Source organism: Diaphorina citri, unplaced genomic scaffold (assembly GCF_000475195.1).
Source record: "Diaphorina citri unplaced genomic scaffold, Diaci psyllid genome assembly version 1.1 scaffold2487, whole genome shotgun sequence".
Lineage (NCBI taxonomy): Eukaryota > Metazoa > Arthropoda > Insecta > Hemiptera > Psyllidae > Diaphorina > Diaphorina citri.
Genome location: NW_007379908.1, coordinates 1 through 20,490, shown reverse-complemented (window position 1 = coordinate 20,490; position 20,490 = coordinate 1). Strand labels below are relative to the sequence as shown.

General features: G+C 37.8%; 1 protein-coding gene across 1 annotated transcript; it reads right to left on the bottom strand.

Annotated features, from left to right (window-relative positions):
- Positions 1–806: 806 nt before the first annotated feature.
- LOC103519021 lies at positions 807–17,935 on the bottom strand. Its single transcript, XM_026830652.1, has 5 exons — positions 17,924–17,935; positions 17,518–17,752; positions 15,859–15,992; positions 15,131–15,202; positions 807–893 (listed from the first exon to the last, which is right to left on the bottom strand). Exons 1-5 carry the CDS (start codon positions 17,933–17,935, stop codon positions 807–809), a joined length of 540 nt encoding a protein of 179 aa, XP_026686453.1.
- Between the last annotated feature and the right edge of the window lie 2,555 nt (positions 17,936–20,490).

Below are 20,490 nucleotides of genomic sequence, written 5' to 3'. Positions count from 1 at the left end.
CCTCCTTTTCATTCTTCTTCTTCTCCTCCTCCTTTTCGTCCTTCTTCTTCTCCTCCTCCTTTTCATTCTTCTTCTTCTCCTCCTCCTTCTCTTCTCCTCCTTTTTCTTATCCTCCTCCTTCTCCTCCTTTTTCTTCTCCTCCTCCTCTCCCTTCTTTTTCTTCCACCTCTTTTTTTCCTCATTTTGTTCATTTTTCGCCAGCACCTTTTAAATATTTTATTTCCTTAGCGGCAACCAGTGTTATGTTCAGACTTCCGTCGGAAAACAGAGGGAGAGCGAGGTTCTGCGGTTTTATTTTCAGCATACCTCTGTTATGTTTCCTTGTAAGTTTCTTTCAATCTGGGAAATCTCCCTAAGTTCTCTTCAATCTGGGAAATCTCCCTTTTTCGGGAAAATCTAGAAAATTTGTCTTAAAAGGGACGGAAATCAAGGGGGATTTCCCTTGCTTTTTTCGAGTTTTTGAACTCGGCTTGAGGCAGTTGAGGCTAAAGAAATTCCGTTCGATTAAAGATTTTTGGAACAGAATTTTTCTCCACTCTCCGTATTTAAGAGAGTGGAGATTTAGAGAGTGGAGAGTGGAGAGTTGCTTTCTGGAATAGGCCACTGGAAACTTGTAAACAAAACCAAATTGTTTATTTGGCAACATAAACCAATCTGAAGTACCATAAATCACTGATATTGAGTAGCAGTACACCAAATTGAAGTAGATATATAATCACCGAAGTCACTGATATTGGGATTATTGGGTAGCACTACACCAAGGAACAGAATTTTTCTCCACTCTCCGTATTTAAGAGAGTGGAGATTTAGAGAGTGGAGAGTGGAGAGTTGCTTTCTGGAATAGGCCACAGATCTCTACATTCTCCGATGAGAACCAGGCGAGAACTTCCCCACTAGGGGAGTGACACAGAAAGCTCAACATTCTTGCCTCTACTTGGAATCAAGGATGTAGATACAAGTATGTCTGCGAGACCGTGGCAGTCTGTCCTAGAACCTCCAGACATCTCTCTGTGGTCAAACAGAACAAGCTACCTTATTGGGCGACCTTCCTCAGGCAGATTCCTGAGGTCAACCGTTACACGACACGCCTTGTGGATCGTGGCAATTGTTTAATTAATTTCCCTCCGGAGTGTCCCCGATTTACGCACTGAAATTATCTCCGATTATGCGATTACATTGGGTACCTAATTACCTAAAGACAGTAGATAGGTACGAAGACTACGAAGTAGGTACATATATTAGGTGCATAGGTACGCATCAGGTATTTTTTCGGGAATTGAAAGCGAGAACGGTCTTGAAAAGCGAACTTTGTAGAAGCTCTAATGAACTGTAAAATAGAATAGGTACAAGTCCGTAAAATGGTGAGTTTTGAGAATTCACCACCTTAACAACTCTTTGCGTTAAGGGTTTCAAGTATGGTAGGATTGGTACGAACATCTTTCTTGAAATCTAATGATGTACCAAACGTTTGTTAGTTTGGCTAGTGAGTTTTGGATAGAACAATGGATAGAAATAGAAATTGTATAGAAAAAAGCCCGGTTTTACAGTCTTATGTAGACTTTTTTATTTATTATTATTTTTTTTAAAACTTTACCAATATGCAAGATTTATGTCTGGTAAAAAAATTTGGGTGTTTTTCGGGGTTAACGAATATCATGTTGAAATCCATATTGGATTAGTTAATTGGAAAGACCTTTGTCCTTTCTATGACAAGGTAACCTACGGTTTACAGAGAGTCTTCTTCAACATGGAGTCAACATGAAATTGTAGACCGGCCATTTATGCATTAAATACCTATACCTACATAAATATATGTAAATACCTACCTATATAGGAAGGTATCTAAATACATTTTACTTTTTTCTCACATTCAATTCACGTTTTGTTCGAATTGGTCAATTGCCCGAGTAATTCGACCCGCACGAAGTTAAAGATCAGCAAATAAAAGTTATTGGATTTAATTACCAGCACAAATCAAGAAGCACGAAACTGTGTATTTTCGGCACAACGAATTTCTACATAATTATGTCCACTAGGTTTTTGGCACCAGGAAAAATAAATCTAGTCTATTCTAATCTACCCCTATTATTTATTAGCATTCTATTCTATTCCATTCTATTCTATTCTATTCTATTCTATTCTATTCTACAAAGGTATATTTTTTCAGGTTTTTGGTTCACTCGCTTTGGGTCCTTTTGGAAATTACAAAGAAAAGGACTCGTAAATTCATGGTTCAACTTCCTAATGATAATTATCTATACCAATTAGCTATCTATTCTATTTTATGGTACAATATTTTATTTTACAAAACTAAAAAGAGCTAAAACCTATAAGTAGTATCTACATTGAAAATTCTTCTAGGCTAAATCTGATTTATTGGGTAAAAACAGTGAGATAGTGATTTGGTATTGGTATAATATCTACTTACTTTTATATTTCAAATCATAACTTAAATCTAAGACCTAGATACTAGATACTAGTAAAGAGTAGGTAGATATCATATTGAAAACAATAGATCTGTATAGGTAATAACAATGTTTTTTTTCGAATTGGTCAATTGCCCGAGTAATTCGACCCGCACGAAGTTAAAGATCAGCAAATAAAAGTTATTGGATTTAATTACCGGCACTAATCAAGAAGCACGAAACTGTGTATTTTTGGCTCAACAAATTTCTACATAATTATGTCCACTAGGTCTTTGGCACCAGGAAAAATAAATCTAGTCTATTCCAATCTACCTATTATTTATTAGCATTCTATTCTATTCTACAAAGGTATATTTTTTCAGGTTTTTTGGTTCATTCGCTTTGAGTCCTTGTGGAAATTACAAAGAAAAAGACTCGTAAATTCATGGTTCAACTTCCTAATGATAATTATCTACCAATTAGCTATCTATTCTATTTTATGGTAGGTACAATATTTTATTTTACAAAACTAAAAAGAGCTAAAACCTATAGGTAGTATCTTAGTACCTACATTGAAAATTCTTCTAGGCTAAATCTGATTTATTGGGTAAAAACAGTGAGCATACCAAGATAGTGATTTGGTATTGGTATAATATCTACTTACTTTTATATTTCAAATCATAACTTAAATCTAAGACCTAATAGATACTAGTAAAGAGTAGGTAGATATCATATTGAAAACAATGTAGATCTGTAATAGCTGGAAACAAGATCTTTCATCAAAATATTACAAACAAGAAGATGAACATTGCGATTTTGAAAAAGAAAACAATCCACAGATCAAAATAATATTAATTATCTGAAGAAATCGAAGCCATGAAACAAAGTAAATCATGAATTGAGAAGAAGAACAATTAATTCCACAGTTATCACAAGCAGACAGTATTTCTTTCTAATCAGACAAAGCGAACTCCAGCACGATTTCACCCTAATGAAATCTTTGCAAACATCTGAAGGTAAGTCCAGAGTAGGTATACCAGCTCCCAGACTAATGTCTATTTACCAAATTAAATTTCGATGTAACACATGAGTTCAATTTTAATGACATTCTTGTATCTATAGGTCACAACTGTTTGAACTTTTTCCTTAGAACACCAAATTAAAATTTAAATTTCCAAATTTTCAAGATAATTTTTGCAGTTTTGACTTCAGTTCTGGATATTTCAGAACTCGTCCTTTCATCCGCATAATATCCTGTATTGAGTGTATTGTATTACTATACAAACTACGAGCCTCGAAACCTTACTAACCGTCAGTGTGGACGACCCTTGAAAGCTGTGGAGAAGCTTTAGGCCAAACTCGTGATGAACAGTATGAGGGAAATGCAAGTCTGGACGCGAACTCCAGCACGATTTCACCCTAATGAAATCTTTGCAAACATCTGAAGGTAAGTCCAGAGTAGGTATACCAGCTCCCAGACTAATCAAATTTCGATGTAACACATAAGTTCAATTTTAATGACATTCTTGTATCTATAAGGCACAACTGTTTGAACTTTTTCCTTGGAACACCAAATTAAAATTTAAATTTCCAAATTTTCAAGATAATGTTTGCAGTTTTGCCTTCAGTTCTGGATATTTCAGAACTTCGACCGACCTTTCATCCGCAATGTTTACCCAAAGCAATGATATCCTGTATTGTATTACTATACAAACTACGAGCCTCGAAACCTTACTTACCGTCAGTGTGGACGAGCCTTGAAAGCTGTGGAGGTTTTTTGTAATTTCTAAAAAATCATGCTCATGGTGTCTTCAAGATCTTCGGTTTTCTAGTTGTCTCCAATTTCAATGGAAATGTTGGTGACTCGAAAGAGTTCCATAGTCAATCCGTTCCGATTTTTTTGCTCGTCAGTGTACTGGTACTCTGATAGGTTCTGAATGGACAGACGTGTCTTTTGCTGATAAATGGTTTGGATTCGATCTTGGACATGTTTATTTGACACTCTTGTTGGACAGATACAATAGGTGGATGGCGTAAGTGTGAAATTTGTTCGAAATGTGTTTATCGAATATGCATTAGCTCTTTGAGAGCTGGTCTTACCAATGTGAGTTTCAAGCAAGGTTAGAGGTATAACGGTGGGGTCGACGCTTTTTTGACTCTGAGCTTTTGAAGTTCGGCGTGAACTCAGCCTCGTGAGGACAATTGAGTACTTTAGTCGAGTAGCGACTAGTGACGGCATTACGAGAATAAAAAGATTATTGAGATATGAAAATTGATTGCAGTGCCTCCTTCACTTAGTGATGCTGTGATATCCGCAAAAGTTAGGAAAAGGCTCTGGTTTACCACAAAGAATTCATGATTTGACAACTCCTTCACTTAGTGATGCTGTGATATCCGCAAAAGTTAGGAAAAGGCTCTGGTTTACCACAAAGAATTCATGATTTGACAAATAATAGGTAGGTACTCTCGAATTAAGAAACGCTGCTAACTCTCGTTAGAAGAAACGTCACCACCGACAAGCTCACAAAGCTCAGCCGTCACCATCTTGTTTGGTAAGACAGACATAATAGTAGTAGCCTACTGCTGGAGTAAAGGGACTTTTCAGTCCTATGCGAGCAGTATAAATAAGCACTATTATTATTATTAATAATAGGCAGGTACTCTCGAATTAAGAAACGCTGCTAACTCTTGTTAGAAGAAACGTCACCACCGACAAGCTCACAAAGCTCAGCCGTCACCATCTTGTTTGGTAAGACAGAGCCATAATAGGTATTCCTGGAGAAAGGTATCTTTAGGCCATAGACTACCGAATTTGAAATTGCCAACTTTTGGAATTTCAAATACGAAAACTTTCATAAATAATCTTAAATACGAGATATTTTTCTGACGATTTTACCAATTTTGTTAATGATCCGGATCTATCTTATCGCAAAAAAATAGTGATCTTCCCATTGTTCACATTGTTAAGTAAGTTCCGAAGCTTGTTACCAATGTAACAATAGTCACACGGACACTACATCATAGACACCAAAGTAAAAACTACATGATGTCCTTTCTTTCCATTTCATACTTATAAATAATGATCTAAAAAATATTGCTCTTCTTTAGGACAACATCGACTTTTAAACAATGAAGACACAACATAGATGTTAACATCGATAACAATGTTAAGTAAGTTCCGAAGCTTGTTACCAATGTAACAATAGTCACACGGACACTACATCATAGACACCAAAGTAAAAACTACATGATGCCCTTTCTTTCCATTTCATACTTATAAATAATGATCTAAAAAACATTGCTCTTCTTTAGGACAACATCGACTTTTAAACAATGAAGACACAACATAGATGTTAACATCGATAACAACTCTTCATGTAGATTACGTTACCAGATTCCTATCAACTGTTTCCCAGGGTAATTTGTAACCAGATTCGATCGCTAATTATTCTCAGAGTTTTGAAAGTTCTCTGATCTCAATAAAGACAGCTTTTATTTCTATTTCTGTAAAAAATTATGACGTCAAGAGACATCGTTGGAACAAGTGTCCATAGAAGACAATTTGATCAAAACTAGAAATAGAAACCGTCATGTTTCTCAGCCAATCATCGTGCGAGTAGACCGGGTGGTCACACACGCTACCATCTTTCCTGATTCGTTCAGAGGGAACTTTGCTCCTCCTTTCCTCTTTCTCCTCCTTCTTCTTCCCCTCTTTCTCCCTTCCCCCCCCCCTCAATCACTCTTCTTTACCCCTCTTTCTTCTTATTTGTTCCTCTCCATCCTTATTCCCCCTTCCCCTATCAGTTTTCTTCACTCCCTCCCCCCTTCCTTTCCTCTTTCTCCTCCTTCTTATTATTGTCTTTCTCCTCTCTCCTTCCTCAATCACTCTTCTTTTCCCCTCTTTTTTATTTTATTATTTCTTACTTTCCATCCTTCGTTCTCCCTTCTTTCCCCCCTCTTTCTTCTTATTTATTCCTCTCCATCCTTCTCCCCCCTTCCCCTATCGGTCTTTTTCACTCCTTCCCCTTCCTTTCCTCTTACTCCTCTCCCCTTCCTTCAATCACTCTTCTTTTCCCCTCTTTCTTCTTATTTTTTCCTCTCAAACCTTCCTTCTCCCTCCATCCCCTATCGGTTTTCTTCACTCCTCCCCCTTCCTTTCCTCTTTCTCTTCCTTCTTCTTCTTCCCCTCTTTCTCCCTTCCCCTTCCTCAATCACTCTATTTTCCCCTCTTTTTTTTATTATTTCTTCTTTTTCTTCTCCTCTCGCTATCGGTCTTCTTTACTCCTTTCCCTTCCTTTCCTCTTTCTCCTTATCTTTCTTATCCTTTTTCTCCTCCCTTCCTCAATCACTCTCTTTTCCCTCTTTTTTTTTTATTATTTCTTCTCCTCTCGCTACCGGTCTTCTTTCCCTCCTCCCTCAATCACACTTTTTTTTTAGCCTTCTTTCCTCTCTTTCTTCTTTCTTCCCTATTCCTCCTTGCCCCCCCTCTCTCTCTCTCTCTCTATCTTTTCCTTAAGGAAATGATCCTTCCCCTCCCCTACCCATACTAATGTGTTGCAATCAACGAAAAATGTATCTCTTATTATACTTTTGTCGTCCTTTAATTCGTTGGCAACAACTCAATTTTTTCTCTCTCCGTCCTCTTTCACTCTCTCTCTCTCTCTCTCTCTCTCTCTCTCTCTCTCTCTTTCTTTCTCTCCCTCTCCTCTTCTCTCTCTCTCTCTCCCTCTCTTCCTCTCTCTCTCTTTCTCTCTCTCTGTCTGTTCTCTCTCTCTCTTTCTCTCTCTCTGTTCTCTCTCTCTCCTTCTCTCTCGCTCTTTCTCCATCGAAGTTTTCTTTGACAATGTCATTGTATATCCCCTATTGTGGAATACGAGACAGGAAATGTTCTCTCTTTTTCCTCATTTCTAGGTCAAGTAGTGTGTCTATGATAATGATAATGTCTCAAGTTATTGTCAATTCAATTAGCCAGATCACGTCCTTACCTAGACGCTACGTGAGAGAGAGAGAGAGAGAGAGAGAGAGGGAGAGAGAGAGGGAAAGGGAGATATTGGCAGAGAGAAAGCAGATTTTTCTACCTGATACTCACCTTATGTTACCAATTATGGTCTTGAATCGACATACTAAGTATTCTAGCCTTAGATCTGTATAAAAACTGTTTCCTCTATTCAAAAAACTAAGGTAGGTGTTAGGTACTATGGGATTTGAGATATCAATGGGTTAATTAGTTTACATAGTCAATGGCGAATAAATAGGGCATTTGAGACAAAGCTATTGGCCCTATTTCACTACTTGTCTACCGTAGTTTAATATTGTCTACCGTAGTATAGGCAGGTACTTGATTTACCTTATAGCTGGGGGCATTGTTTTCCCACAACTCATGAAATATAGACATGAAACAAACGAAAATCATGATACAAAGCCATGAAATTCATGAATGTCATGGTATTGGACATGTTAATTAGGATAAATGCCATAATATGCATATTGCTCAAAAAGAGACTAGGAATTTTCCAATCTCGCCAAGGTAGGTTCAGGTGACTCATTGTAAAAATTGTGCATGCTACTGTGGACTACTTATGTGTGTTTCGGTAGTCTGACACACATTTTTCTGATGTCTCAAGACCCAAGACCCATACGGAATTCCAATGGAAATTATAACTTAACCTTCAATTTCATAATGATGAGAATATCCAAACCTTCAATAGAACAGGAACACATCAAAAGATACTTAAAATCGTCTGAAGTGAGCAAATCACTAGCAGAACGTATGAGCTCAAGCCGGAATGTTATGAATTTCATATCGCACGAAGCCCTATCACTTCCTAGACGACACAAGACTCAGAAAATGATGGTAAGTAAAAATGCAATATGAGCTCAGGAAGTTTGGATGAGATTAAACTGATTGGGATCTAAAGGAATATCTTGATTGTCTTGAAATGAGGGATTCGTCCTGGAGTACAGATTTTAAAGAGCCAGAATTTCGATAGAAATTGAGAGTAAAACAAAAAGGAATGGAAATTTCATCGTCATCAATAAGTTTAGATACTTTGGATCTTTTAGTGATACTGAGATTACTTTGACGAAAACCCTTCAAGAGAATCAATGGTTCCTAGTTCCTATCTCACGGTGATGTCACAGGAAGTCAACGGCTCATGCTATATCAGAAGGTTTGGTAAACTTTAAACCCTTTGGACGCCCAGAAACTAGAAACCCTAGATAGAAACCAGAAGCCCATAAACTGTATGCAAGGAGAGTACATAACAACTCTCATTCTCTCTCAATATTGTCCGAAGAACTGGTAGTTCACACTCGTTCGCACATGCATCAACAGAGATGTCACAAGAAGTCAAAGGCTCGTGCCATCCAGACATCATAATGAGGAGGATGATTTATCACTCCAGTTCCGACTGAACGGTCTGCTGGTTTTGCAGATTCCTAACCTTCTGGGCATGCTCCAATGGACGTCAGGGTAAACAAATTAAGCTAACCAGCTACTGATGCGTCTTCATTGCAGACAGGTCTGTCATTTTAGTTCTCAAGTCTCATGGAGTATAAAATATGCTAGTCATATCTCACAGACTGGGGGACTAGACTGTCCCTCTTCAATCCTGATGGCTGGATCTCACAAGGGCAGTAGGCAGTCCAGTTACTAACCTCGTGTTACCTCAACTAAAGCGATTGGACGATCCGTTCGTTCCAGTTGACAAAAAAAAGAGCTACCAATTTAATCGATTGGAAGATGGTGCTTCTCGTCTAGAACAAATTGCAACTTAGACCCCATCTAATCTTGTTTCGGTTTTTGTGTGTCAAAACACATATGAGTCAGGTGTTTTATTGAAACAATATCTACAAGCCTAACCTAGACTCTAATGCCGACCACTCACGACAAGCTTGTACGCCAAAATTGAACGCGTGTGACAGAAAAAGTTCAATTTTTTATTTAAACCAATTTTGCCTGACAGGCATACCTCAGTGACCGGCATAACACAAAACCAACAAGACCTAAAATCGTTCCCCAAGGTCTGAAGATGGTGCCTCTAAACTCAGCTACACAATATGAGAAGAACAGATAGATTACGTTTCAAGCATACAACTGAATAGTATTCTCAAAGCTCATGTGGCACTTAGCATAATCTGTTAGCGTACTTAGCATAATCTATGAGCGTATTTAGCATAATGTGGACACTTGACTTTGGAATGCAAATCACGAGGGGGTACAAAAGAGAACCGAATATCACTCACGACAAGCTTGTACGGCAAAATTGAACGCGTGTGGCAGAAAAAGTTTTTTTTTTTTTAACTTTAACCAGGACTGAGGTATACCTGGTTAAAAACTTTAACCAGGCAGTGGCCGGCATAACACAAAACCAGCAAGACCTAAAATCGTTCCCCAAGGTCTGAAGATGGTGCCTCTAAACTCAGCTAGGTACACAATATGAGAAGAACAGATAGATTACGTTTCAAGCATACAACTGAATAGTATTCTCAAAGCACATGTGGCACTTAGCATAATCTGTTAGCGTACTTAGCATAATCTATGAGCGTATTTAGCATAATGTGGACACTTGACTTTGGAATGCAAATCACGAGGGGGTACAAAAGAGAACCGAATATTCCTATAAGGCCTCAAGTGTGGTTTGTAGTGCTTCTTTGTCAAATTTATTGTCTTTTTATTGTTCTTGAAGAGGAAGAGAATGGTTGGAAATGATTGTGTTTGACAAATTTACGGAATATCCCTTTCAAATTATTGATGGAAAACGACGAAATTGCCACTAAAGCCCATCTCTTCCGGTTCTTATCAAGATAGTAGGGTGGATTTTACACATTTACTAAACAGAGTGATTTTGTCAATACTTGGGAAAGTCAAACTTGTCATATATAAATTTTCGAGGATGACTGAATAACACTCATTTAGGTGATGAGGGTTGCAAGTTTCAAGAAAGGGTTTTGCGAAAGAAGACACATGTTTTCGAACATGTGGGTCGTGGGAAGACTAATATTTTGACTTTTGTACACCTGCCGCGCTAAAATATTAATATTCCATAAACGTACACATACATATTTTCGCCGAAAACTTCACGAGACCCTTGTTTTGAGTCCTGTGATCATTTCTAGATCATGATGACAATTTTCAGTGCAAGTTATACAGGGTCTGCTTATGTTATGTGGGGGGAGGGGAGATAAAAATGGTTCTTTTGTTATTGGTAAGCAGCGCCAACATTATTATTGTCGACCGACTGACATCATCATTCCTGTGATCATTTCTAGATCATGATGACAATTTTCAGTGCAAGTTATACAGGGTCTGCTTATGTTATGTGGGGGGAGGGGAGATAAATGGTTCTTTTGTTATTGGTAAGCAGCGCCAACATTATTATTGTCGACCGACTGACATCATCTAACACCTTCAACCTCTCTTCTACAGGTGAGATCTTATTTGAGTTGTGTCGCGGCCGCCAGCTGCAGTTAAAAATAATCGTTTGAAAATGTAAAATCACAAACAGTTCACCCTGTATTGCTTTGCTCAACTATAATTTGCTCGACTGACAGAAATATTACTGAATGTGCCATCAGCACGGAACAAATTGCAGAAATCCACTTTCTGCCAAAAATCATTACTTTGTGGATGGGTTGTTTTCATCCTTGCGACCAAAATTGGGGAATAATAAAGACCATTGAATGCAAAAACGTGTCCACTAGAGTTTCATTGTTCTCTATTTTACGATATTTACGATTGACAAGTAAGGAGGACAATGTCTCTTCAGTTCAGAAATTTCTGTGAGGGTAACCGTATGAGCTTAATCTGGATTAAATCCATACCTATTCCCAAAAACATAGATTGGAAATCGTAAGGTTGGCCCATTGTTGGGAAATGGTTACATATAGTTGAGGAACTGCTGGCCAACGGTGAGACAACGTGCCAACGCATTCAAACCATACATTTTCCCAACCACCAAAATGTAACGTAAGGTCAACAATTAACTGACCCAATTAACCTAAAGCCTAAATAGCTAATAGACCCATAGGTACCCCAAATATCGTCATAGTAATTAATCTTAGAGTACCTAATGCCCAAAATATGTATGTCTCAACACAACATACTCAATCGGACAACAACTCATACTCTGTATGCCAATAATTTTAATTTGTTTCATAGTAAAACCAACAAACTGACATACCCGTATACAATTTATAACGTATGCCAATAATTTTAATTTGTTTCATAGTAAAACCAACAAACTGACATACCCGTATACAATTGTAACTTACATACATTTTCTACATGATTGTTTCAAGTACTTGCTGGCCAACGGTGAGACAACGTGCCAACGCATTCAAACCATACATTTTCCCAACCACCAAAATGTAACGTAAGGTCAACAATTAACTGACCCAATTAACCTAAAGCCTAAATAGCTAATAGACCCATAGGTACCCCAAATATCGTCATAGTAATTAATCTTAGAGTACCTAATGCCCAAAATATGTATGTCTCAACACAACATACTCAATCGGACAACAACTCATACTCTGTATGCCAATAATTTTAATTTGTTTCATAGTAAAACCAACAAACTGACATACCCGTATACAATTGTAACTTACATACATTTTCTACATAATTGTTTCAAGTACTTGGCACCCGTTATAACGAATGAATATGTAGGTATATAAATATAACGAATATATAACGCGTATGAATAGAACGTATTAATTACTCTGCGAGTATATCTAATTGAAATCGCGTTGCAATTGCAGTTTCTGGCATATCAAGACAGTATCAATATGGAAACGTTTCTATTAACAATGGTTTGTAGCTTTGGCTAGACAACAATGTCATAAGTATTGATACAAGACAGCTCAGACCCGCCTCCTATAAGGGCACAGTGGGGCTGTTGACAACATATTTTGTTGAACTGTTTAACAGTAGGTCAAAGCTAAGGAGATAAGACATAGGTTCCGCATTTGAAGAAACTGCCGTTTGGATCTCGGCAACAGAACGACCCAACACTTTATGATGTCACTAAATGAATAGTCAACATGCACAGATTGAATAGTCAACAAATTAATCCTGTGTCAACATTCACACACTCTGTCTGTTGATGAAAGAAAACAAGGAATAGGTAGATTGTCCAATAATCATCATTCATGAAATCCTTCATGATGAAGTTGAAGGTCAATTTTCATGAAACAGAAATCATATTTTGCCTTCCTCATCCCAGAAATCCCCCCAAAAAATACAAGTGAAATCCAAAATCGACATGTCACATTTGATGCAACGGACTCATTTGACTCTATCGCTCATGACCCAAATGTTGACAACATGTTTATATCTACATAACGAGACGCTGAACATCAATTTTCTTTTCTATGTTACGGGAAACGCCCTAAATCAGTAGACGTCGTTTGTTCCGCAAATGCAGTGTCTTTGTCTGCCCTAATACATGCCCAAAATGGTGCGGAAAATGGTAACCCTTAGAGCCCTATAACTCTGGAACATGTCGGAAAATCCAATAAAAATAGGAATACATGAGGAATTTGAATTGTGTTAAGCATAAGTGCTTGTCACAAATGTCGTTCCCCGCTTACATGCATTAATGCGCTAAATTTTATGACATGACTTGGGCTTGAACCACCAACACGAACCTCCAGATTCAAAATCCTCTCTACTAACCACTTCAGTGACTACACCGTTAAAATTGGTTACTAGGAATACTGGCCTGTGTAAATCAAATGGGTGACGTCAAAGAAAACCCTTGACACTGGTAACTCTCAGTGGTAAGATCAACCATAGGTGTACTGGACCACCCGAAAACCGAGCTTTAGAGATTGTATTCGCTTTCCGGAGTACCCTTTTGTAGACAGTCTCCCTGACCTCTACACAACCCACAGCACTGTTCAATCTCGCTGTAAAATGGGAAATGGGACTCGCATTTCAGCACACTCCTGATCGATGAGCTTGAAAATGGGCGTGGCAGCCGGCCCATAAAACAAGATGATAGAATCCCATAAAACACATTCATTTTTCAATCATCGTAAAGTCGTGACAGAGAGAAATCAAGGTTTTCACACTAGCACTCATCAAGAGGGGAGGAAGGAGGAATAATTGGTGGAGGAGAAGGGAGGATGAGGGGAGAAAAAGGAAGAAGGAGAAATAAGGATGAAAGGAGGAGAAAGAAAGGAGAATGGAGGAGTTGCAATTGGGAAAATATCAGCGAAGAAAATTAACAAAGAATGATATTACGATTTATAATTTCACGAATAATTTACATTAAAAACATTGAAAGAACACAGAGAAATAGAGAACGATGCGATACGTTTGACAGTTAGACAAATCTTTTATGACATGACTTGGACTTGAACCACCAACACCGACCCCCAGATTCAAAATCCACTCTACTAACCACTTCAGTGACTACACCATTAAAATTGGTTACTAGGAATACTGGCCTGTGTAAATCAAATGGCTGACGTCAAAGAAAACCCTTGACTCGTTGACTCTCAGTGGTAAAATCGGCCATAGGTGTACTGGACCACCGGAAAAGCGAGCTTTAGAGATTGTGTTCGCTTTACGGAGTACCCTTTTGTAGACAGTCTCCCTGACCTCTTCACAACCCACAGCACTGTTCAATCTCGCTATAAAATGGGAAATGGGACTCGCATTTCAGCACACTCCTGATCGATGAGATTGAAAATGGGCGTGGCAGCCGGCCCATAAAACAAGATGATATAGAAACCCATAAAACACATTCATTTTTCAATCATCGTAAAGTCGTGCCAGAGTGAAATCAAGGTTTTCACACTATCCTCAATAATAGGGGAGGAAGGAGGAATGATTGGAGGAGAAGGGAGGATGAGGGGAGAAAAAGGAAGAAGGAGAAATAAGGATGAAAGGAGGAGAAAGAAAGGATAATGGAGGAGTTGCAATTGGGAAAACATTATTAATAAAAGCTCGATTCCTACGTAAAAAGTTGTCGAACCTTTTGATTACTAAAAGTTAGTGACTAAATTATACAATTTGAAGTACATGAGACAAAAATCATTGAGACAAGAAAACAATTGAGCAAGATATGGAGACAGTGTGAAAAAATACGGTGGACATTCTTAATGATATGTCCTACCCGGATCTTGGAAAAAAAAAAAAATAATAATAATAATAATCATACCTACATAATGTGATATTGATTCAAAATGTCGACCTGAGTATGCCAAGGAGTGGACTTTTTGTCAGTTTATTTGTTTATAAACGAATTCTGACAATAACTCAGACCTTCTGACAGACCTCTGAGCTTGAGAAGCTGGCCTAATCCCCTCAAAAATGGAGGAGTTGCAATGGAGCAGTTGCAAATGGGTAAAAATTATAAATAAATGGTCGATTCCTACGTAAAAAGTTGGGAAAAATCTAAATCAAAACTCCGAAAAAGTAACTGTAAAAGGCCGGTTGCAATTGGGAAAATATTATTAATAAAAGGTCGATTCCTACGTAAAAAGTTGTGAAAAATCCAAATCTGAGGTCAAGACTCCGAAAAAGTAACTTTAAAAGGTCGAAAATTCAATTTTTAATTGCCTTCTTATTAAAAAGTTCAAAGAGTTGTGACGTCAGACTTCACGTCAAAATGCGCAGAAACGCTTGCGCACAAACAAACGAAGCGATGAAAAAGTTCAAAGAGTTGTAATGTCAGATTTCACGTCAAAATGCGCAGAAACGCTTGCGCACAAACAAACGAAGCGGGAGTAATGCCGTATTGGGGTGCGGCGTGCACGGCAGCGATGGCTGCGAGGACAATGACGATCTGAAACACAGATGTTAAATGTTTAAGAAACTTACTAAAAGTTGGAAGTGATTGACGCGATGTATGTATTTCCTCTAGTAATTTTAAATTAAGGCTGTGTAAACTTTTGTCTGAAATAATGGAGGAGTTGCAATTGGGAAAATATTATTAATAAAAGGTCGGATCCTATGTAAAAAGTTTGAAAAATCGAAATCTGAGGTCAAAACTCCAAAAAAGTAGGTAACTTTAATTCAAAAAAAAAAAAAAAAAAAAAAAAAACTCTGTAAAGAGGAGGTTCCTCTTAGACAAGGTTGGGGGACTTTAAACAGGGAGTAGAGTAGCTCAGTCTGGCTGGGGGACCTTAAACAACCAGCCTGAAACTTCCCTTGCTAGAGAAATAGCAAAGGCTGAGTGCAAAGAGCATCGACTCGTAAATTTTTTGTAGCCAAAACCAAATGTCAGCCCAAAGCAATAACCTTAGGGCTGATTGAAAGGCTGACAAAAAAACGCTGACCCCATATGTACACCAGAGAAGGCAAAGAAAGAAATAAAGAAAGACAGACAGAAATAAAGAAAGAAAGACAGGCAGAAAGAAAGAAATAAAGAAAGAAAGAAATAAAGAAAGAAAGACACACAGACAGACAGAAAGAAAGTAAGAAAAAAAACTGTAAGGTTACACTCACAACTCCCTGCATGTTTTGCACAACGTTGATATACTGAGGGGGAGGTTGGGACATGTTGGCAGTCATCAGGGGGTTGTTATGACATTGACTGATTTCCAGAACGAGATTGTTGATCCTTTGGATGGCCACTGGAAATGAAAATCAGGAGAATTCATTGGAAACACCAACAGCAACTTTGATTTGGATGAGCATGCACACTGCCTCGACAAACATAGATTCACCTTGTTGATTGATTATTGGCCGGTCAACTAAGTATGTTTGGACACACCTTAATAATTTCATTTGTAAGATTTCATCAAAACAAACGAAGCGGGAGTCATGAATTATGACGTCATCGCCTACGGGAGCATATGTCGTGACGTCAAACTTTACGATTTATCAGTATTTTTTAAATCGATTTATCTCGCTATCTAGAAGTCGTAAAAGAAAAAGAAAAATTCCGTTGGTCCTCATTTTTCCTGCTCTATGACTTTGAAAGTTGAAACATCACACAAGTAAGCGCAACTGATCTATTATGTAGGTACCTATTTTTTTTATTTTTTCAAGAGTTAACTATGTAGATATACCTACTATGTTTTGAAGAGTAAATATTCTACTGTGTTCTCAAGTACCTACATATACATAGGTAGGTACCTACATTGCTTCAAGTACAATGCTCATACCTATGAAGGTTTCACGAGGCAGGTAGGTACTGTGTATGTGTGAGTAGATAGGTAGGTATTATCATAGTATGAAGAGGGTTAGGTTAGGTTAAGATAGTTTGGAGAGCCCTTTACAATACAATTCTTCCCTTGGGCGACCTATCCTCCACCGCTCTTTCATTCCATAACCCCTTTTTACTTTCACTAGCCTTTCCTTTCCCTCAACGACTCTTTTTCCCTGCATAACGTTTTTTTTTCCCCTAGCCCTAGCCCTTTTTTGGTCCTTGACCATTTTTCTTTCCTTAACCATTTGAAAATTCGACATTTCCTTTCACTACCCTTTTTTTCGCTAACAACTCTTTTTTCTTTCTCTAGTCCCTTTTTTTTGGTCCTTGACCATTTTTCTTTCCCTAGCCCTTAGGAAGCGCCTCAACCCTTTTCCTTTTCACTAGCCTTTTTTACACCATAATCTTCTCTCTCTCTCTCTCTCTCTCTCTCTCTCTCTCTCTTTCTCTCTCTTAACCATTTTTATCTCCCTCCCTAACCATTTTTCGTTCCAAAACTCTTTTTTTTTTTCACTAGTCCTTCTTCGTCTCCCTTTTGTCTCATTGGCCTGTCTAAGGGTACCTAAGTATCAAGGTAGTCATTTTAACATGAGACCAACGCAAAGATTTTCTTCCTTCAACTCTTATAAAATCGACCATAAATCATATTTTATTCGTCGTAGATACTTGTACTTTGTTTACTGGAAAAATAGCTCCAATCTCGAAAATATAGGCAAGTGTAATTAAAATAATAATAATAACAGACTCTTCAGCCTTTTTTTTTTTTTTTTTTTTTTTCTTTGTTATCTTCTTTTTATTTTGTGTAAATACCTACTTTTATCTGTGTTCAAACTTTGAACTAGGTACTAAGTGCTATAAGTCCATCAGACACAAGGCAATGTGCAAAGTGAAAATTGCACAGTACAAAGTAGGTCCGTATAATTGTTGCTACTTCACAAATTACTTACAATCAATACTCTGCTTGTTGGGACCTTGAATAAACAGATGCAAAGGTTTCTTCTCTGTTCCCTTCTCTTTCTCTTCGGGAGACAATATTCCTCCTTTGACTGTGATTTTTGTTCCGGAAAAACTGCTGATTTCTTCACAAGTGATTCCTTTGGTCAAAACAGCCCTTGCACTCTGGGGCAAATCATTGATGATGAATTCTGACGAGAAGATTTCTGATGGTTTAATGGAGTTGTGCTGTGAACCAAAAACATTTGTATTTTAGTTTGGGTGTTTGCTGAGTCAATTAGATTGTTAGCATAAAATATTTTTTAATCAAAGTTATTTATGTCAATATTATTTTTAGTTCTTATTAACAAAATGGAGGAAAGCAATTAACCATGTAAAGGCAGTGCAATAGTCCTAAACTAAAATGGACATGACACACAGGATCACAAAGAGCCCATCTTAACATAAAAATAATAATACATGGACACAGTGTTTTTATTCTTAAATTTAGGGGCGCTTGGGATTCTTTTTCTGAATGAGCTGTGCAGAGAAACTTCAGTGAAACTGTTCACAGTTTTACACTGTTTATTATTACCTATTTTTTTTTTCGGATAAGATTCGTTCTCGGAGCAGCTGGCTTTCTCTTATCCTGGCTTCCTACTCTTTTATTTAATATCACCCCACCAAGTCAAAGTTTTTTTTTTTAAGAGGTTTGACAGAGGGAGCTGTACCTTCTATGGTCTTATCGTCCCGAAATCGAGAGAAGGAAGACAGGATAGGAAAAAGCCAGCCGTTCCGAGAACGAACATTATCCCATCAGGATAAAATCCGCCCTGGGCGGGAATCGAACCCGCGGCCTAGCGCTTACAAGGCAAACGCACTACTAAGTCAAAGTTTGAAATTTTAGTTATATGTCTAATTGTGTATTCTGATTCATTCATTTTCATCTATTTTCAGCCTAATGAAGAGTACGAAATCATACCCGGCACAGACCTGGAGATAGCTCGAACTGCTTTCTATGATAACTCCTCCTATTACACACTGAATGGCAAGAAGGTTCACTTCAAGGAGGTGGCTAAAGTATTGCGAGATCATGGAGTAGATCTGCTTAACAACCGGTTCCTTATCCTACAGGTAAATAATTTTGAACTGAAGGCAATTCCATACATAAGTAGACACCATGAGGGCACAGTCAGCCCAGTGGTAACGCGCTTGCTTGTCATGCAGAAGGTCTCGTGTTCGAATCCCACCATCGACAAAATATTTGTTATCATTTTTAGATTGCAAATATTTCAAGTGGTTACTTTCTGGTGTTCTTGTGTTGACCTAGAACCTAAATGGGAAGTATTGTGTATCTCATCGTCGCGAGCGTCCAATGTAGCAGTTGTTTCATCGCTACGAAATAAAAACGGCGGTGAAACACTCATCTTTTTTTTTTTTTTTTAAAAAAAAAGTTTAACTATTAATGAATTTATTTAATTTTGATATCCTTTGTAAGTAAATACTATTTTACTTAAGTTATTTATGAAAATGGATACTTACGAGTTGGTTATTTATCCCGACTCGTACTTAAGTATCCATTTTCATAAACTCCGAGTCGGTATGATAACCAACTCGTAAGTATCCATTTTCATAAATAACATAAGTAAAATAGTACGAGAGTTCAAGTTAGCAAACTAACTCTGTGTTATCTCTTATCTCTCATTTAATTTATTGTTTCCAATTGTTTTTTCCCCAGGGAGATGGGCAGTAAAGACAGCAAGGTGGCACAGACAGAAGCAGCCATTGAGAAAGCGAAGATAATGATTCAAAAGTTGAACGCAGAACAGAAAGAAACAGAGAAGAGAAATACCAAAGCAAAGGACGAGTTGAAGAAAGAAGAAACAAAGGTAAAAAAAAAAAAAACTTGAGCATTTATTTTAGATATAATTTATTTTTAAATACTTGTGTGACATTTAGTTTTAAATACTTGTGTTGGGCGCTTTTTTGCAGGACCTATTTGGCTCACTGCACCTCAACTTTTTGCAATTCTTTTAACCCTTTCTGTTTCTTTCAGCTCAAAAACCTGCAAAAAGTCCCCGAGGCGAACAAGGCGGAGATCGAAACACTCGAAGCTGAGAAAGAGGAACTCGGCGAGATGAAAAAGCAGCGCGAAGAGCGACTGCAACAGGTGATGGCCTCGATAGCGAGTGAAACAGCGTCGCTACAAGACAAGAAGAATGAGTTGCAGCGAGTCCAGATTGAACTGAGGAAGGGTTATGACGAGGCCAAGTCTAAGGTGAGTAGCGATTCGCTTCGATAGCGAGTGAAACAGCCTCGCTACAAGACAAGAAGAATGAGTTGCAGCGAGTCCAGATTGAACTGAGGAAGGGTTTTGACGAGGCCAAGTCTAAGGTGAGTAGCGATACGCTTCGATAGCGAGTGAAACAGCCTCGCTACAAGAAGATAGCGAGTGAAACAGCCTCACTACAAGAAGAATGAGTTGCAGCGAGTCCAGATTGAACTGAGGAAGGGTTATGACGAGGCCAAGAGTCCAAAAGGGAGGGTAACGCTATTTTACGGTCAGTAGCTTCAGTAAAAACAAAGTAATACTTATGCGATTAATCCATATTTTCCCCTTCAAGAATCTAGTTTTTTGAAGAGTCATCATAATTAATAATCATAGACCTTAAACACTACACACAAAAAAAAGCGAAATCCTAGATCACGAGCACCTAAATCTAACTTGATCAATTGTCCATCTTATGTGAATACTACTTTTTAAAAGACTCTTGTCAACACAGAGAAAATTTTTCCAAATTTTTTAGGTATTCTATTTTCATTTATCTTTTATTTTTTTATTTATTCATTTTTTTCTGTCAAGTTTTATAAGCAACCATGTTTGATTTCAGTGTGATATCGCCAAATCGGAGTTGGAAATCTTCCTGAGTACGCAGAGTAAAGAGACCAAGAAGTTGGCAGATTTAGAGGCTAACCTGGAAAAAGTA